Source organism: Cervus canadensis, chromosome 1 (genome assembly GCF_019320065.1).
Source record: "Cervus canadensis isolate Bull #8, Minnesota chromosome 1, ASM1932006v1, whole genome shotgun sequence".
Classification (NCBI taxonomy): domain Eukaryota; kingdom Metazoa; phylum Chordata; class Mammalia; order Artiodactyla; family Cervidae; genus Cervus; species Cervus canadensis.
The window spans coordinates 69,050,062-69,066,385 of NC_057386.1; the positions used below are offsets into that span (position 1 = coordinate 69,050,062).

Consider the following 16,324-nt stretch of genomic DNA (forward strand, 5'->3'; position numbering starts at 1 on the left):
TGGAAGTGTTCCTTCCTCTGCAATTTTTTGAAAGAGTTTTAGAAGGATAGGCAAATGTTTGATAGAATTCTCCTGTGAAGCCATCTGGTCCTGGGCTTTTGTTTTTTGGGAGATTATTGATCACAGCTTCAGTTTCCATGCTTGTAATTGGGTTGTTCATAATTTCTATTTCTTCCTGGTTCAGTCTTGGAAGATTGAACTTTTCAAAGAATCTGTCCATTTCTTGCAGATATCCATTTTATTGCCATATAGTTGTTCATAATAGTCTCTTATCCTTTGTATTTCTGCATTGTCTGTTGTAACCTCTCCTTTTTCATTTCTAATTTTGCTGATTCGATTCTTCTCTTTTTTTCTTGATGAGTCTGGCTAAAGGTTTGTCAATTTTGTTTATCTTCTCAAAGAACCAGCTTTTAGGTTTATTAACCTTTATTATTATTTCTTTCATTTCTTTTTCATTTATTTCTGTGCTGATCTTTATGGTTTCTTTCCTTCTACTAATTTTGGAGTTTTTTTGTTCTTTTTTTCCCAGTTGTTTTAGGTGTAAAGTTAGGTTGTCTGTTCAGTGTTTTTCTTGTTTCTTGAGGTAGGATTGTATTGCTATAAACTTCCCTCTTAGAACTGCTTTTGCTGCATCCCATAGATTTTGAGTTGTCATGTTTTCATTGTCATTTGTTTCTAGAAATTTTTTGATTTCCCTTTTGATTTCTTCAGTAACCTGTTGGTTATTTAGAAACATGTCGTTTAACCTCCATGTGTTTGTGTTTCTTACAGTTTATTTTTTGTAATTGATATCTAGTCTCATAGCATTGTGGTCAGAGAAGATGCTTCATATGATTTCAATTTTCTTATATTTACTGAGGTTTGATTTGTGACCCAAGATGTGGTCTGTCCTGGAGAATGTTCCATGTGCATTGAGAAGAAGGTGTGTTCTGCATTTGGATGGAATGTCCTGAAGAGATCAATGAGCACCATCTCATCTAATGTATCATTTAAGACTTGTGTTTCCTTATTCATTTTCTGTTTTGATGATCTGTCCATTGGTGTGAGTGGGGTGTTAAAGTCTCCTGCTATTATTGTGTTACCCTCCATTTCTCCTTTTATGTCTGTTAGTGTTTGTCTTATGTATTGAGGTGCTGCTGTGTTGGGTGCATAGATATTTACAATTCTTATGTCTTCCTCTTGGATTGATCCCTTGATTATCATGTAGTAGCCTGCCTTATCTCGTGTAATCTTCTTTAAGGTTTATTTTGTCTGATATGAGGGTTGCTACTCCAGCTTTCTTTTGCTTCCCATTTGCATGGAATATATTTTTTCCATCCTCTCACTTTCAGTCTACATGTGTCTTGAAGTCCGAAGGGGCTCTCTTGTAGACAGCATATATATGGGTCTTGTTTTTGTATCTGTTCAGCCAGTTTGTATCTTTTGGTTGGAGCATTTAATCTTTTTTCATTTAAAGTAGTTATTGATATATATGTTCCTGTTGCCATTTTCTTAATTATTTGGACTTGATTTTGTAGATCTTTTTCTTCTCTTGTATCTCCTGACTATATAAGTCCCCCTAACATTTGTTGTAAAGCTGGTTGGTGGTACTGAATTCTCTTCTGTTTGTCTGAAAAGCTTTTTATTTCTCCATCAATTCTGAATGAGATCCTTGCTGGATACAGTAATCTTGGTTGCAGATTTTTCCCTTCCGGTGCCTTAAATATATCCTGCCATTCCCTTCTGGCCTGCAGGGTTTGTGTGGACTCTCACTGCTGATTATAGTCAGGCTTCCTGACTCTCCTTCCAGTCTTGTACTTGCCAGCCTTCCAGGTTGTTGACTGCGGCCTGCCCGCCCCCATCTACTCTCTGCGCCTGGGGCGAAGGACAGGACGGTGCCTCGTGGTGGACGTGCATTATACATATCACGTCGTCCCTGTGTTTCCTCGCTCCTCTGGGCGCGGACAGAGACGCCACCTGCTGCACGTGGGGGCTGACACCCAGGAGACTCATGCCTGTGTGCAGCATGACCCATAGATGTGTCGCCATGATACAGCCGTTTGTCTCAGGAACTGGTATCCATCCTGTTGGGTCCACATTCCTGCCGATGCAACAATATGTGGATCCCTAGCTCTCAGGATCTAGTCCTCACCTCATGCTCTGACCATCTGCAGCCTCGTTCTTCCTGTGCCTTATTTTTCTCCAGGAGGGATGGTTCCCTTGTACCTCCTGCAGCAGCAGGCACCTCAGTATCTTTGAGGGCCAGGGACACTGGGTGCACTGGCTGTGGGAGAGTGCTGTGGCTCAGCAGGTGCCTGGCAGGCAGGCCCCACAGCCTGGACCAGGGGCTCCTGGCTTTTATTCTCAGATGTTCCTTGCCCCCACCAACTGCAGCCACCAGCTCAGGTTCTGCTGGGTTGGGGTCTTCAGAGCTTTGCAGCCTTCCAAGGGCAGTGAGTCAGGCAGGCTTGTGAGGCAGCTAGCACCTTCTGATAGCTTCTGGGGGCTTCTGGGCATCTTGGCCACCCCAAGAGCAAGCAGTGAACCCTTTCCTAAGAGCAGAGAGTGCTAATGCGGTCCCCCTCCAGGTGTTTTCAGGGCCAGAGGCTACCCCATGTGAGCCCCCATCCCTCGGCAGCTGACATCTCTTTTGAACAGAAGCCCTGGGTATAGCTCATGACTGAAAACGAGCTGCTTTCCTTGTCCATGGTCCAGAGGTGGGCAGGAAATGTCAGCCCCTGGTTATAATATGCAGGGTCATAAGTAGCACCTAGGACACTTGCCCCCAACCAACCTGTCAGGAAGACCTGCCGAGCCCCTGGCCTGCTCTCTCTCCTTCTGGTCCAGTTGCTCAGCATCTTCTAGGTGATGCTCATGTGGCTGTTAAAGACAAGGGGCCTGTCCCCATTTACAGGCTCACAGAGGTGCTCCCCTGCACACTACTTCAGGTTCACAGACTGATGGCCTCTGCTTCCTTATCTCTCGTCACAGACAGAAGTCAGCAGAGCTGTTGCTTATTTGCAAACAGAAACTCTTTAGTGGCCCTGGCCCTCAACTGACATGTCAGGGATGGCAGTCTGTCAGCCAGCAGGTGCACCCACAAGCTTCCTGCTGCTTTGAATCCGTGGAGAAACCCCACTCCACCGTCCTCGGGCCACATGCCCAGGTCCCCGTTTCACTCTGAACACCATCCCCCTCCCCTCGCCAGCACCGTCCACACCTGACCTCCTGTGCTGACATCTCCTCCCAGTAGAACAGGACTCTGTCATGTCCACTGCGGGTCCCAGTGCCCGATCTGGAGTAGGTGTCCTTGTCTGGGATGGATGGATGAGAGGTGGGTAAGACCCCGGCCCTCCCCAGACACTGAGCCACGCGGAGCCTTTCTGTCTGGACGTGAGCCCCTCCCATCCCCAAAGACACGTCGGGTGTGACAGAGCTCTGCTGTTCTGCTTGGGAGCTGATACAACCTAGAAACTTGGATGAAGAAACATTCTCCTTCCCAGCCCTGCAGGTGCCCACACAAAGGGACCTCGGGGGCAGCAGGGGCAGAGACCAGGGTGAACTTAAACTAGGCCTCAACGAGTGCCCTTGGCCAGTGCCACTGACAGGCATGCCCTGCCATCCATGGTGAGACTTCTTTGTGGCACCAAGTCTGGTGAGCAAGACCAGCGTGGCTTTTAGTTCTCACAGTCACTGGCCCACCACCTGAAACAATCAAGCAACTTGCCATTGCAGATCTCGTTCAAGAGTCTCTTTCCAGGAAAGGCCAAACATAAAGTTCCCACATCTCACATTTTATAGAAGGTGGGCCTGAGAACCAGGTTACACAAAGATGCTCCAGAGCAGGTCTTGCAAACTTTGTCCCAGCTTGCAGAGAAAAGTGATGGTGGAAGGAGTCTGGGAAGAGGGAGAGGATGATTGAGAATTGGTACCCATTCAGTGCTTACTCCTTGCCAGTTCACAGATTCAGTCACTCCTATAACCTTATACAGCAGATCCATTCTTCTTTTTTGGCTGTGCCACATGGCATGTGGGCTCTTAGTCCCCTGACCAGGGATCAAACCCGTGCCCCCTGCATTGGAAGCATGGTGGGGGGTCTTAACCATTAGACCAGCAGGGATGTCCCAATAGCAGCAGATACTCTTCTTGCCCCCATTTTACAGATGGGGAAGTTGAAGCCTATCATTTTCTCAGCAAGCACATGTGTGCCTGAACAAGCCGGAGCTGAGAGTGCCTCATGCTGTTTCACAGCTTCTGAGGCCTCAGCTTTCTGTGGGTACAGAGAATTCAGTCCTCGGAACCTGCCTAGGGAGATACCGGTCTGCGGACTGAGGGCATATTCAGGCACAAACAGAAGCATCAGATATTGCTCCCCATGGGTTTTCTGGGATTCCTGGTTTGTTTTGAAGGCCTTTACTACATATTTATTTACTACCTGACTCAATTTAAGCCTGCAGATTGCTTTTTTTTTTTTAAATCTTGAGGGAAAGTTACAGATTTTCACTTAATAAAGTGAAAACCACTTTATTAAAATGGCAGTTATTTTATGACATGTTCTGTTAATATTACCTACTTTAATACAGTCAGAAATGACCAAAAGTCATTTTCCCCATAATAGGATATGGAATTAACTCAAGAAAAATTAGAATATATACTCTCTGATTTGAAATTATACTCCTAGTAAGCAGCCAGTAATGCTATACTGCATCTGTGGGTTTGTCTTTTTTTTAACTTACAGAATTGGGAGTAGTTCAGATCCAGGAGGATAGGAAAGTCCTTGGGTCACAGAGGAGGGAAGATGGCTGGACAGGTGGCAAGACAGTTTCCCTTGATGTTTTCATGTTCTCAGAGTGACCGAATGGATGAATGGATAAAGATAATATTATATATATGTATGTATATAAAATACATCAATATATATTATACACACACACAGGAATATTATCCAGTCACGAGAAGCAAGGAAACGCCACTGTTAGCAGCAACATGGATGCACCTAGGGAAGATTTGTGCTGTGTGCTTAAGTCGTTCAGTCATGTCTGCCTGTCTGTGACCCCATGGACTGTATGCCACAGGCTCCTCTCTCCATGGGATTCCAGGCCAGAATACTGGAGTGGGCTGCCATGCCTTCCTCCAGCGGATCTTCCCCAGCCAGGGATCGAACCCGGGTCTCCAGCATTGCAGGCGGATCCTTTCCTGTCTGAGCCGCCAGGGAAGCCCAGGGAGGGTTATGCCCAGTGAGATGAATCAGACAGAAAACCCGTACTGTACAACCTCACTTACATGTGGAGCCTAAAAAAGCAACAAATGGGAACAGTAGAATGGTGGTTACCAGAAGGTGGGGGAAATCAGATATTGGGCAAAGAGTACAGATTTCCAGTTATAAGAGAACAAGTTCTGGGGATCTAGTATACAGCATGGTGGCTATAGCAGTAATGCTGTATTGTACTCTGGAAAGCCACTAAGTGAGATCTACAAGTTCTCACCATAAAAAAGCAATGGTAATGATGTTCCTTATATTATAAGTTTGTCAGATCCACCCCTTGTACACCTTAAACTCCCACCATGTTATACGTCAATTCCACCTGAAGAAAGACTTCTCAGCCCCCAGCTCAGGCCTGGGGTCCTGAAGGAAGGGGTCTGGCCGCCCTGCAGCCACAGCTCCACTGGCAGGGCCCAGTCAGGCCTTACAGGCTGGGGAAGGCTCAGTGCCAGGGTCCAGAGCTACAGTTCAGTTCAGTTCAGTCACTCAGTCGGTCCGACTCTTTGCGACCCCATGAATCGCAGCACGCCAGGCCTCCCTGTGCATCACCAACTCCCAGAGTTTACTCAAACTCCTGTCCATGGAGTCTATGATGCCATCCAACCATCTCATCCTCTGTCGTCCCCTTCTCCTCCTGCCCCCAATCCCTCCCAGCATCAGGGTCTTTTCCAATGAGTCAACTCTTCCCATCAGGTGGCCAAAGTACTGGAGTTTCAGCTTCAGCATCAGGCCTTCCAACGAACACCCAGGACTGATCTCCTTTAGGATGGACTGGTTGGATCTTCTTGCAGTCCAAGGGACTCTCAAGAGTCTTCTCCAACACCACAGTTCAAAAGCATCAATTTTTCAGTGCTCAGCTTTCTTCACAGTCCAACTCTCACATCAATACATGACCACTGGAAAAACCATAGCTTTGACTAGATGGACCTTTGATGGCAAAGTAATGTCTCTGCTTTTTAACATGTTGTCTAGGTTGGTCACAACTTTCCTTCCAAGGAGTAAGCGTCTTTTAATTTCATGGCTACAGTTACCATCTGCAGTGATTTTGGAGCCCAAAAAAATAAAGTCTGACACTGCTTCCAATGTTTCCCCATCTATTTCCCATTAAGTGATGGGACTGGATGCCATGATCTTAGTTTTCTGAATGTTGAGCTTTAAGCCAACTTTTTCACTCTCCTCTTTCACTTTCATCATCAAGAGTCTTTTTAGTTCCTCTTCACTTTCTGCCATAAGGGTGATGTCATCTGCATATCTGAGGTTATTGATATTTCTCCTGGCAATCTTGATTCCAGCTTGTGCTTCTTCCAGTGCAGCGTTTCTCATGATGTACTCTGCATATGTTAAATAAGCACGGTGACAACATACAGCCTTGACGTACTCCTTTTCCTAATTGGAATCAGTCTGTTGGTCCATGTCCAGTTCTAACTGTTGCTTCCTGACCTGCATACAGGTTTCTCAAGAGGCAGGTCAGGTGGTCTGGTATTCTCATCTGTTTCAGAATTTTCCACAGTTTATTGTGATCCACACAGTCAAAGGCTTTGGCGTAGTCAATAAAGCAGAAGTAGATGTTTTTCTGGAACTCTCTTGCTTTTTTGATGATCCAGCGGATGTTGGCAATTTGATCTCTGGTTCCTCTGCCTTTTCTAAAACCAGTGAACATCTGGAAGTTCACACTTCATGTATTGCTGAGGCCTGGCTTGAAGAATTTTGAGCATTACTTTGCTAGCGTATGAGATGAGTGCAATTATGCAGTAGTTTGAGCATTCTTTGTCATTGCCTTTCTTTGTGATTGGAATGAAAACTGACCTTTTCAAGTCCTGTGGCTACTGCTGAGTTTTCCAAAGTTGCTGGCATATTGCATGCAACACTTTCACAGCATCATCTTTCAGGATTTTAAATAGCTCAACTGGAATTCCATCACTTCCACTAGCTTTGTTCATAGTGATGCTTTCTATGGCCCACCTGACTTCACATTCCAGGATGTCTGACTCTAGGTGAGAGATCACATCATCTTGGTTATCTGGGTCATGAAGATATGTTTTCTATAGTTCTTCTGTGTATTCTTGCCACCTCTTCTTAATATCTTCTGCTTCTGTTACGTCCATACCATTTCTGTCCTTTATCGAACCCATCTTTGCATGAAATGTTCCCTTGGTATCTTTAATTTTCTTGAAGAGATCTCTAGTCTTTCCCATTCTCTTGTTTTCCTCTATTTCTTTGCATTGATTGCTGAGGAAGGCTTTCTTATCTCTCCTTGCTATTCTTTGGAACTCTGCATTCAAGTGGGAATATCTTTCCATTTCTCCTCTGCTTTTCACTTCTCGTCTTTTCACAGCTCTTTGTCAGGCCTCCTCAGACAACCAGTTTTCCTTTTTTCATTTCTTTTCCATGGGGATGGTCTTGATCCCTGTCTCCTATACAATGTCACGAACCTCCGTCCATAGTTCATCAGGCACTCTATCAGATCTAGTCCCTTAAATCTATTTCTCACTTCCACTGTATGGTCATAAGGGATTTGATTTAGGTCATACCTGAATGGTCTAGTGGTTTTCCCTACTTTCTTCAGTTTAAGTCTGAATTTGGCAATAAGGAGTTCATAATCTGAGCCATAGTCAGCTCCCGGTCTTGTTTTTGCTGACTATATAGAGCTTCTCCATCTTTGGCTGCAAAGAATGTAATCAATCTGATTTCGGTATTGACCATCTGGTGATGTCCATGTGTAGAGTCTTCTCTTGTGTTGTTGGAAGAGGGTGTTTGCCATGACCAGTGCATTCTCTTGGCAAAACTCTATTTGCCTTTGCCCTGCTTCATTCCTTACTCCAAGGCCAAATTTGCTTGTTACTCCAGGTGTTTCTTGACTTCCTACTTTTGCATTCCAGTCCCCTATAATGAATAGGACATCTGTTTTGGGTGTTAGTTCTAAAAGTTCTTGTAGGTCTTGATAGAACCATTCAACTTCAGCTTCTTCAGCATTACTGGCTGGGGCATAGGCTTGGATTACCATGATATTGAATGGTTTGCTTTGGAAATGAACAGAGATCATTCTGTCATTTTTGAGATTGCATCCAAGTACTGCATTTCGGACTCGTTTGTTGACCATGATGGCTACTCCATTTCTTCTACGGGATTCCTGCCCACAGTAGTAGATATAATGGTCATCTGAGTTAAATTCACCCATTCCAGTCCATTTTAGTTCACTGTCCTAGAATGTTGACATTTACTCTTGCCATCTCCAGTTTGACCACTTTCAATTTGCCTTGATTCATGGACCTAACATTCCAAGTTCCTATGCAATATTGCTCTTTACAGCATCAGACCTTGCTTCTATCACCAGTCACATCCACAATTAGGTATTGTTTTTGCTTTGGCTCCATCCCTTCATTCTTTCTGGATTTATTTCTCCACTATCTCCAGTACCATATTGGGCACCTACCGACCTGGGGAGTTCCTCTTTCAGTGTCCTATCATTTTTGCCTTTTCATACTGTTCATGGGGTTCTCAAGGCAAGAACACTGAAGTGGTTTGCCATTCCCTTCTCCAGTGGACCACATTCTGTCAGACCTCTCCACTATGACCCATCCATCTTGGGTGGCCTCACACGGCATGGCTTGGTTTCTTGAGTTAGACAAGACTGTGGTCCTGTGATCAGATTGGCTAGTTTTCTGTGATTATGGTTTCAATGTGCCTGCCCCTTGATGCCCTCTTGCAGCACTGACCATCATACTTGGGTTTCTCTTACCTTGGACGTGGGGCATCTCTTCTTTGCTGCTCCAGCAAAGTGCAGCCGCTGCTCCTTACCTTGGATGAGGAATATCTCCTCTCGGCCCTCCAGAGCTACACACGGGTATTAATACCTGCCCCACCCAACTCCACACTTACAAATGAGAGTCAGCAATGTTTGCTGCCACTCTGGATTCTGTTACCAGCCCCGAGCCACTGACAAAGTTTAAGATTCAACCATGACACAACTCCACTGGAATCTGTTTTGCACAAAAGGCATATTCCATGCAGCAGATACATCCTCCTTCTTCCCACAAGATGGATGACTTAGCCACGTGGGTTAGGCGGCTTCGCAGACACGGTTACGTTTATGAACGTTGCTCTGGCTGCAGGCCAGGGTGGGAATCAGGCTTCAACGTCACGGCCCTCTGTCTGTCTGTTGCAGCTGGTGAGCGACTTGTTGGAATTTTGCTTCTATACCTTCCGGGAGTCCCAGGCCCTGAAAGTGGAGTTCCCAGCGATGCTGGTGGAGATCATCAGTGACCAGCTGCCAAAGGTGGAGTCCGGGAATGCCAAGACCCTTTACTTTCACAGGAAGTGACGGGAGACGTCTCACAAGAAGAACTTTGCCTTAAGTTTCCCCGTGTTGTTCCACACCCATGAAGGACCCAAGAAAAATCCTATTTTTGACACACATGATGGTTTATTCCCACTTGTTCAGCAGTTTCTCAAGTTGAAAATCATGTCAAGGGTTGGGAGGTGGGCAGGCAGGGTGACATGGCTTTGGCGAGACCTGCACAGTCTGGAAGGTTCTTCCTTCTCCAACCCCCAGCGCTTAGAAACATGTTCCTGTTCCTCTGGATGAAAAGCCATATCTAGTCAATAACTTTGATTTTGATATTTTAACAGATGGAAGTTTTAACTATGCCATGTAGTTTCTGGGATCGTTCGCTTGTGTTAAAAGGGTTCAAGGACTAACGAACTTTTTCAAGCTCACCCTTGGTTTGCACATAAAAAACGTATAGTCAATATGGGGCATTAATATTCTTTTGTTATTTAAAAAAAAACAAAAAAAGAAAAAATATATACAGATTCCTGTTGTGTAATAACGGAGCACGTGGAGTGGACTGGCAGCTCCCACAGGGGTGCGTCTTCACCCACGTCTTTCTGCATCACTGGTATCCACACCCTCTCCACTTATTATTTAATTAGAATGGATAAGATGTTCAGAAAAATGCCTTGGTTTCAATTTCTAGTATCTATTGTGTTGGCTTTACAGATAATTTTTGCAGTCTTTTGCTGTGCTGTACATTATTGTATGTATAAATTGTGAAGGACCTAAAATAAGGTATAAGGAACTTTTGTAAATGAGACACATACAAAAAAAAAAAACTTTAATGGTTAATAGGATGAATGGGAAAGTATTTTTGAAAGAATTCTATTTTGCTGGAGACTATTTAAGTACTATCTTTGTCTAAACCAACAAGGTAAAAAAAAATTTTTTTTTGTAAAGTGAAATGTTCTGCATGCATCATGAACCGTTTACAGTGTATTTAAGAAAGGGAAAGCTGTGCCTTTTTTAGCTTCATATCTAATTTACCATTTTACAGTCTCTGTTGTAAATAACCACACTTAAACCTCTTCGGTTGTCTCTAAGCCTTTCTACTTCTGTACTTTCGTTTCGTCCTTGGTCTCCCGCTTGGGGTGTTCGTGGGACTTGAGTGCATTTTCCGGCTTCGGCTCCATCCTCCTTCCAGTGGGGACGGCGCAGCGTGGTGGTGTCTGCAGCTCCTTGAAGGCGTCCTTCAACGACACCCCTGTAAGAGGATGTCCCAGGAGTGCTGCAGCTTTAGGAAAGCTGCCTCTTTCCCCTCAAGAAGCGGAATCCGCTTTAGGAGAGAGACTGGAAAGGCTGTGGCTCAGAGTGAGCATCCTCATCCCATTTTAGAAATTGAATTTCCTCCTTTCAGGGGGGGCGGGGAAAAATTCCATGCACTCTCTATGTCTGCAAAAGGTGAAATGTTCACTTCCAGTCCCGGAAGGGGGTGTTGCAGTCCTGGAACTGGTCACAGGAAGACGTAGGTCATGGCAGGGGGCCCTTGGAAGATGCCCCTGGGCACAGCTCAGTCAGAGCAGCGTGGAGACCGCAGGACAATTAGAGGGTTTTTAGATTTTTAAAAGGTAGGTTTTAAAAATAAAATTTTATATGTAAACAGTTTTGGAAAAAAAAAAAACACTACAGATCATAAAAGCAAGACAGTGGCACTAAAATTTTTAATTCACTAATCTGTTTGGCACTGATGCAATTTATGGCTTTTTCTCTTGCCCCAAATCACAAACATATATATATATATATATCTTTGGGGAAACTTAATATGATTGCACTAAATAAACTACTTTGAGTAGAGGCCAAATTAATCTTGGAAAAGTGATGATAATCATCAGGTACTCAGTGAAATCTTATTCTTTTCCAAAACCTAAAAGCTAGAGCTGGGGAACCCCAAGGCCGGGAGATGGCAGCGCTGGGATCAACCCTTTTCTCCAGGGTTCACCATGCAGGCAACATTACCCTGTCTCTCAGAAGACACCTGCCTTATGCAAGGGGAAACCTGTGAAAGCTGCACTCAGACAGAGGAGTTTTTTCTTACATAATTTGCAATTTCAGGAATTTAATTTATAGGCAGATCTTTCAATACAGTCAACTTACATGCACAGCAATATGAAAGCCACACTTGGAAGGTGATAAATACACCGCATGCAGACTGGGGGTTTCTGGGAAAGAAATGGCTTCATAAGAGCAGCTTTTAGCTCAGACTGACTTTTTATGAAATCAGAATTTCGACGTAACCGGGTTTGGGATGGAGACAGTCTGCATCAGCTTTTTGTATTAACAAAGTTACTCACTCTTTGTGTGTCTCTGGGTAACTTTGCTTGAGTAAACAGCAAAGCCATATTCTAAATCCACTGTTGAATGCCTGTCCCAGTCCAAATTGTCTGTCTGCTCTTCTTTTTGTACCATATTGCTCTTTAAAATCTTGGTTTGGTACAATTCATAATTCACCAAAACTTCTTCATATAATTAAAAAAAACACACTAAATTAGTTTAAAATGAAGCAATTTATATCTTTATGCAAAAACATATGTCTGTCTTTGCAAAGGACTGTAAGCAGATTACAATAAATCCTTTACTTTAATCACCTGTTGTTTTGGAAACAGTTCATTTGAACGTCTATAGGAACACGTGGATTTTGTGGCCTTTTAAATCTGGATCGTATGCCCCTCTGCCTACATCCAAGATGGAATCACCCAGCTCATGCCCCACCCATGTTAGGAAGTCCTGCGTTATCCACATATTAATTACTCTTTTGGGGGACTGGTTAAATGTTTTGTTTCTTAGTGCTAATATTTGGTTCACTGAAATACACCCTGTGACAATTTTATAACAATAATTACTGCTGATGTAGCCACTAAATTCGATACGTACATGGCCTCATTTATCTTCACAACCACATGGAAGCTTGTCTACTTTACAGACTTGGAGACTCACCTGAGTAGACCAGATGCCCCATCTCATTCCCAGGTCCTCCCTGCATACGCTGGAGTCTTAGTCTCACCCCAGATCCTCTTGGGCTCTCAAGAGACTCCCTTCGCCATCAGTTATCATGCTCCTCACATTCCTTACAGGCTGCTCTTTTGGACCTCACCCAGCAATACAGACTACAAAAGAGTCAGGAATCATCAGCTCATCTGAAAACTAGAAAACATGTATTTCCCACAAGAGAAATTCATGTACATTTTTAATGTGTCATTTAAGTGATGATCAGTCAAACTGGAAGACTGCGGGTTAAACACAACGTTGCTTTAATACGACTGATCTCTCTCTGAAACACAGCATTAGCCATGAAACACAGCACGGGGAAAACTTCTGAGCTTTGTGCGCAGATTCGTTTGCAAAAATTTATTGAAAACAAAGGTAATTTTATATCTTAGAATGTATGCAGTCTGACCTATGAGGGAACAGGGTTTCTCACAGAGAGCCTCTAACTTCAAACAAAAGCCATCATGGTCTGTGAGTCTGTGTGGCTAGATATGGGGCCCCTTGGATATGCACCCTTGCTTAAAGTGAGTGCTCTTTCTTCATAGAGCAGGCTTGTTCCTGGGTCAATGAGCCAGAAACCTTCCTGTATTTCTAGGAAGGTCTTAAAGTGCTCTCAGACCCAAAGAATCCACCTGCATTTAGGAAATCATTAGCTAAGAACTACGTTTCTGCCGCTAAGCGAGCCAGCCAGCCACTGTAGGCCAAAGCAGTAAAAACTATGCATAGTGATGCATATGTAGTTAGGAGTTTGTTATGAATGTCCCTCAAGCAAATAGAAAACACTGTTCCCTTAAAGTCAGCTCCACATGTGTGTTAGTCTCTCAGTCATGTCTGGACTCTGTGCGACCCCATGGACTGCAGCCCGCCAGGCTCCCCCATCCACGGGATTTTCCAGGCAAGAATACTGGAGTGGGGTGCCATTTCCTTCTCCCGGGAAGCTCCACATACTTTTGGACAAACTGCAAATGTCCACAGACTAAAATGACTTGATTACAAGTATCTCCAGCACCTTCATTTCAAATCATCCAATTGCTGTTGCCCCAGTTTTCTTGGAAATAAAGCAGTGGCTTCCCAAACAATGTTGGATAAGAGAAGAGTAAAATAGGATTTTAACATTCATCACAGACCAAACCTGTTGTCAGTTGCTAAGTCGTGTCCGACTCATTGCAACCCCATGGACTGTAGCATTCCAGGTTTCCCTGTCCTTCACTACCTTCCGAAGTTTGCTCAAACTCATGTCCATTGAGTTAGTGATGCCATCCAACCATCTCATCCTCTGTCACCCACTTCTCGTCTTGCCCTCAATGGTTCCCAGCATTAGGATCTTTTCCAGTGAGTTGCCTCTTCGCATCAGGTGGCCAAAGTATTGGAGCTTCAGCTTCAGCATCAGTCCTTCCAATGAACATTCAGGACTGATTTCCTTTAGGAATGACTGGTTTGATCTCTTGCTCCAAGGGACTCTCAGACCAAACCTGAATCCAAAGCAATGTGAATGAAGGAGCAGAGTAGCAGTTTTCTACAAACCACCCCAACACTGAGTGGTTTAAAGCAACCATCATTTGTTATTCTCCTAAGTTAGCTAGCAGGGGAAGTCCTGCTGGTCTGAGCCAGGCTGGGCTTGGGCTGGTCATGTAGCCAACTGGTCTGAGCTAGTTTTGCTCCATGTGGCCTTTCCTCTAGCAGGCTAGTCGGGGCATATTTTCATGGTATAAGCAAGGCTCTCAGACAGTGGAAGTGTATAGCACTTTTCAAGCTTCTAATTGCATCAAGTTTGCCTCTGTTTCATTGGCCAAAGCAAGTTACAAAGTCAATCCCATAGTTGGCATGGGAGGGTTACCCATAAGGGCATGCATCTAGTGAGGGGTGAAATTTGGGTAAATTCAACCAATGTACCATGCACAATTTAGGTATTTTTTCATAGAATTTATGTTGCCAAGACAGTGATTTTCAAGTTTTCCATGGCCTGAAAAACCCATTTCTTTGGATCTTCGTGCCCTGGTCCAGCCTGATCCAGAGAGGGTTGTGGTGAAAACTTGCTTGAGTTGAGTCAGATCGTGTTCTGCCCACACTCCGAGCTGCTCCACCTGCAGCTGTTAAACCATAGAAGGAAGGAAAAATCCAGAAACTATAACACATGGTACTGAGCAGCCTCAATCAATCCCATGCATTTACTGCCGAAGTCTAAAGTGCAAGTCTCCTGGTGGGCAAAAATTAGAACTCTTCTTTCCAATCAAGTTGATCTTCTGATAGGAAAGAATTTTCCAAGGTATTCTACCCAACAGATTGAGATACTTTTAGCCAGACATGAAAGCATCAGGAGAATGTGCCAGCTTACCCAGACGGGTTAGCAATAAATTACCACTCAGGCCAGTCAAGGAAAAAGAGTGCTGACAAGCATTGGAGAAGACGTTCTCAGAGCTCAAGCCAGAAAGCTGTTTGAGGACACGCTCCTGGAATAACTTCCTCCCACAGGAGGGAGGGAAGAAAGTCGGGTGGCTTCAGAGTCACGTAGAACATCTGGCTGAGGAAGGAGCCTTCCAGCCTGGTGAGTGTCTTGAGGGGACAACCAGTGAGCAGGTGATAAGGGGCCCAGTGGGAAAGGGAATGGTGGGACTTCCCTGGTAGTCCAGTGGTTGCAAATCAGCCTTCCAATGCTGGGAACATGGGTTTGATTCCTGGTCGGGGAACTAATATCCCACATACCTTGGGGCAACTAAGCCTACACACCACAACTAATAACAGCCTCAACTAAGCCAAATAAATTATTTAAAAAATAAAGAGCACGGAATGCCCTTGGGAAGAAGGAGAAGGCTGGACAATGTAGGGCAGAGGGAGAGAGCAAGGCATGGCCTTGGAGCACGTAGGCTAGAGGGAAGCAGGCAGGGCGTGGCTATGAGATGAGAAGGGGGCAGAGACCAGCCCCCAGGCACCCTGTGGCTGCCTTCTCCCATCTTCCCCATTTACTGAACCCTGTTTCTTGCTGGGTGCCCTTCAGACATGTCACATCATCATTTGTCACAGTCTTCCACAGTCTCTCCATTTCATGGCTGGAAGCTGACACATAAGAGGTCAAAGGAACACATTCAAGATCAGCAAGGTACAAACTAGGGAAAACAGAATTTCAAAATAGGTATATATGTATATTTTTTTAACTCAAAACATGCACTTTGAGCCACCATATTTGTTTCCTAGAAATGTCACAAGGTACCACGAACTGGGGGGCTTAAAATCAACAGAAATGTCTTGCCTCCCCATCTGGGAGCTGGAAGTCTGAAATCAAGAGGTCATCAGGGTTGGGTCCCTCTAAGGGAGGATCCGGCCTCTCTCCGTGGCTTGCACGTGGCCACTGTCTCCCTGTGTGTCTTCACACCACCCTCCCTACGCTTGTCTCAGTGTCCAAATTGCCCCTTGCTCTAAGGACACCAGTCCAACCCCACCCACCTCATCTGAATTGATGACATCTGCCATGATCCTATTGTCAAATGAGGTCACATTCAGGTACCGGGGTTAGGACTTTAGCATATGAATTTTGGAAGGGGGTACACAATTCAACTCCTAACAACCCTTACCCACTACCAGCCCCCAGAAGCAAGACACTAAAGGAGAAAGAGTGTGACCAGCTTACTACACTTGAACAAAGCTCTCTGCTCCTGACAGCCTTCACTAAGATAACTTCTCCTGGCTGAGTCAGTCCCAGTAAAGAACGTATGGGTTGAATGTCCACCACCAGCACAATCAGTGGCCTCCCCGCCTCCGCCACCCAG

At 44.8% G+C, this 16,324-nt stretch overlaps 1 protein-coding gene across 4 annotated transcripts in view; it reads left to right on the forward strand.

Moving 5' to 3' along the window:
* The window catches only part of NR3C2 (nuclear receptor subfamily 3 group C member 2), a 412,159-nt gene extending 400,000 nt beyond the window's left edge, over positions 1-12,159 (forward strand). For all 4 annotated transcript variants that reach the window (XM_043484832.1, XM_043484841.1, XM_043484850.1 and 1 more), the window contains one exon: positions 9,408-12,159. In XM_043484832.1, coding sequence (XP_043340767.1) covers positions 9,408-9,563 — 156 coding nt within the window. In that variant the 3' untranslated portion in view covers positions 9,564-12,159. The remainder of the gene's footprint in view (positions 1-9,407) is intronic.
* Positions 12,160-16,324: the final 4,165 nt, after the last annotated feature.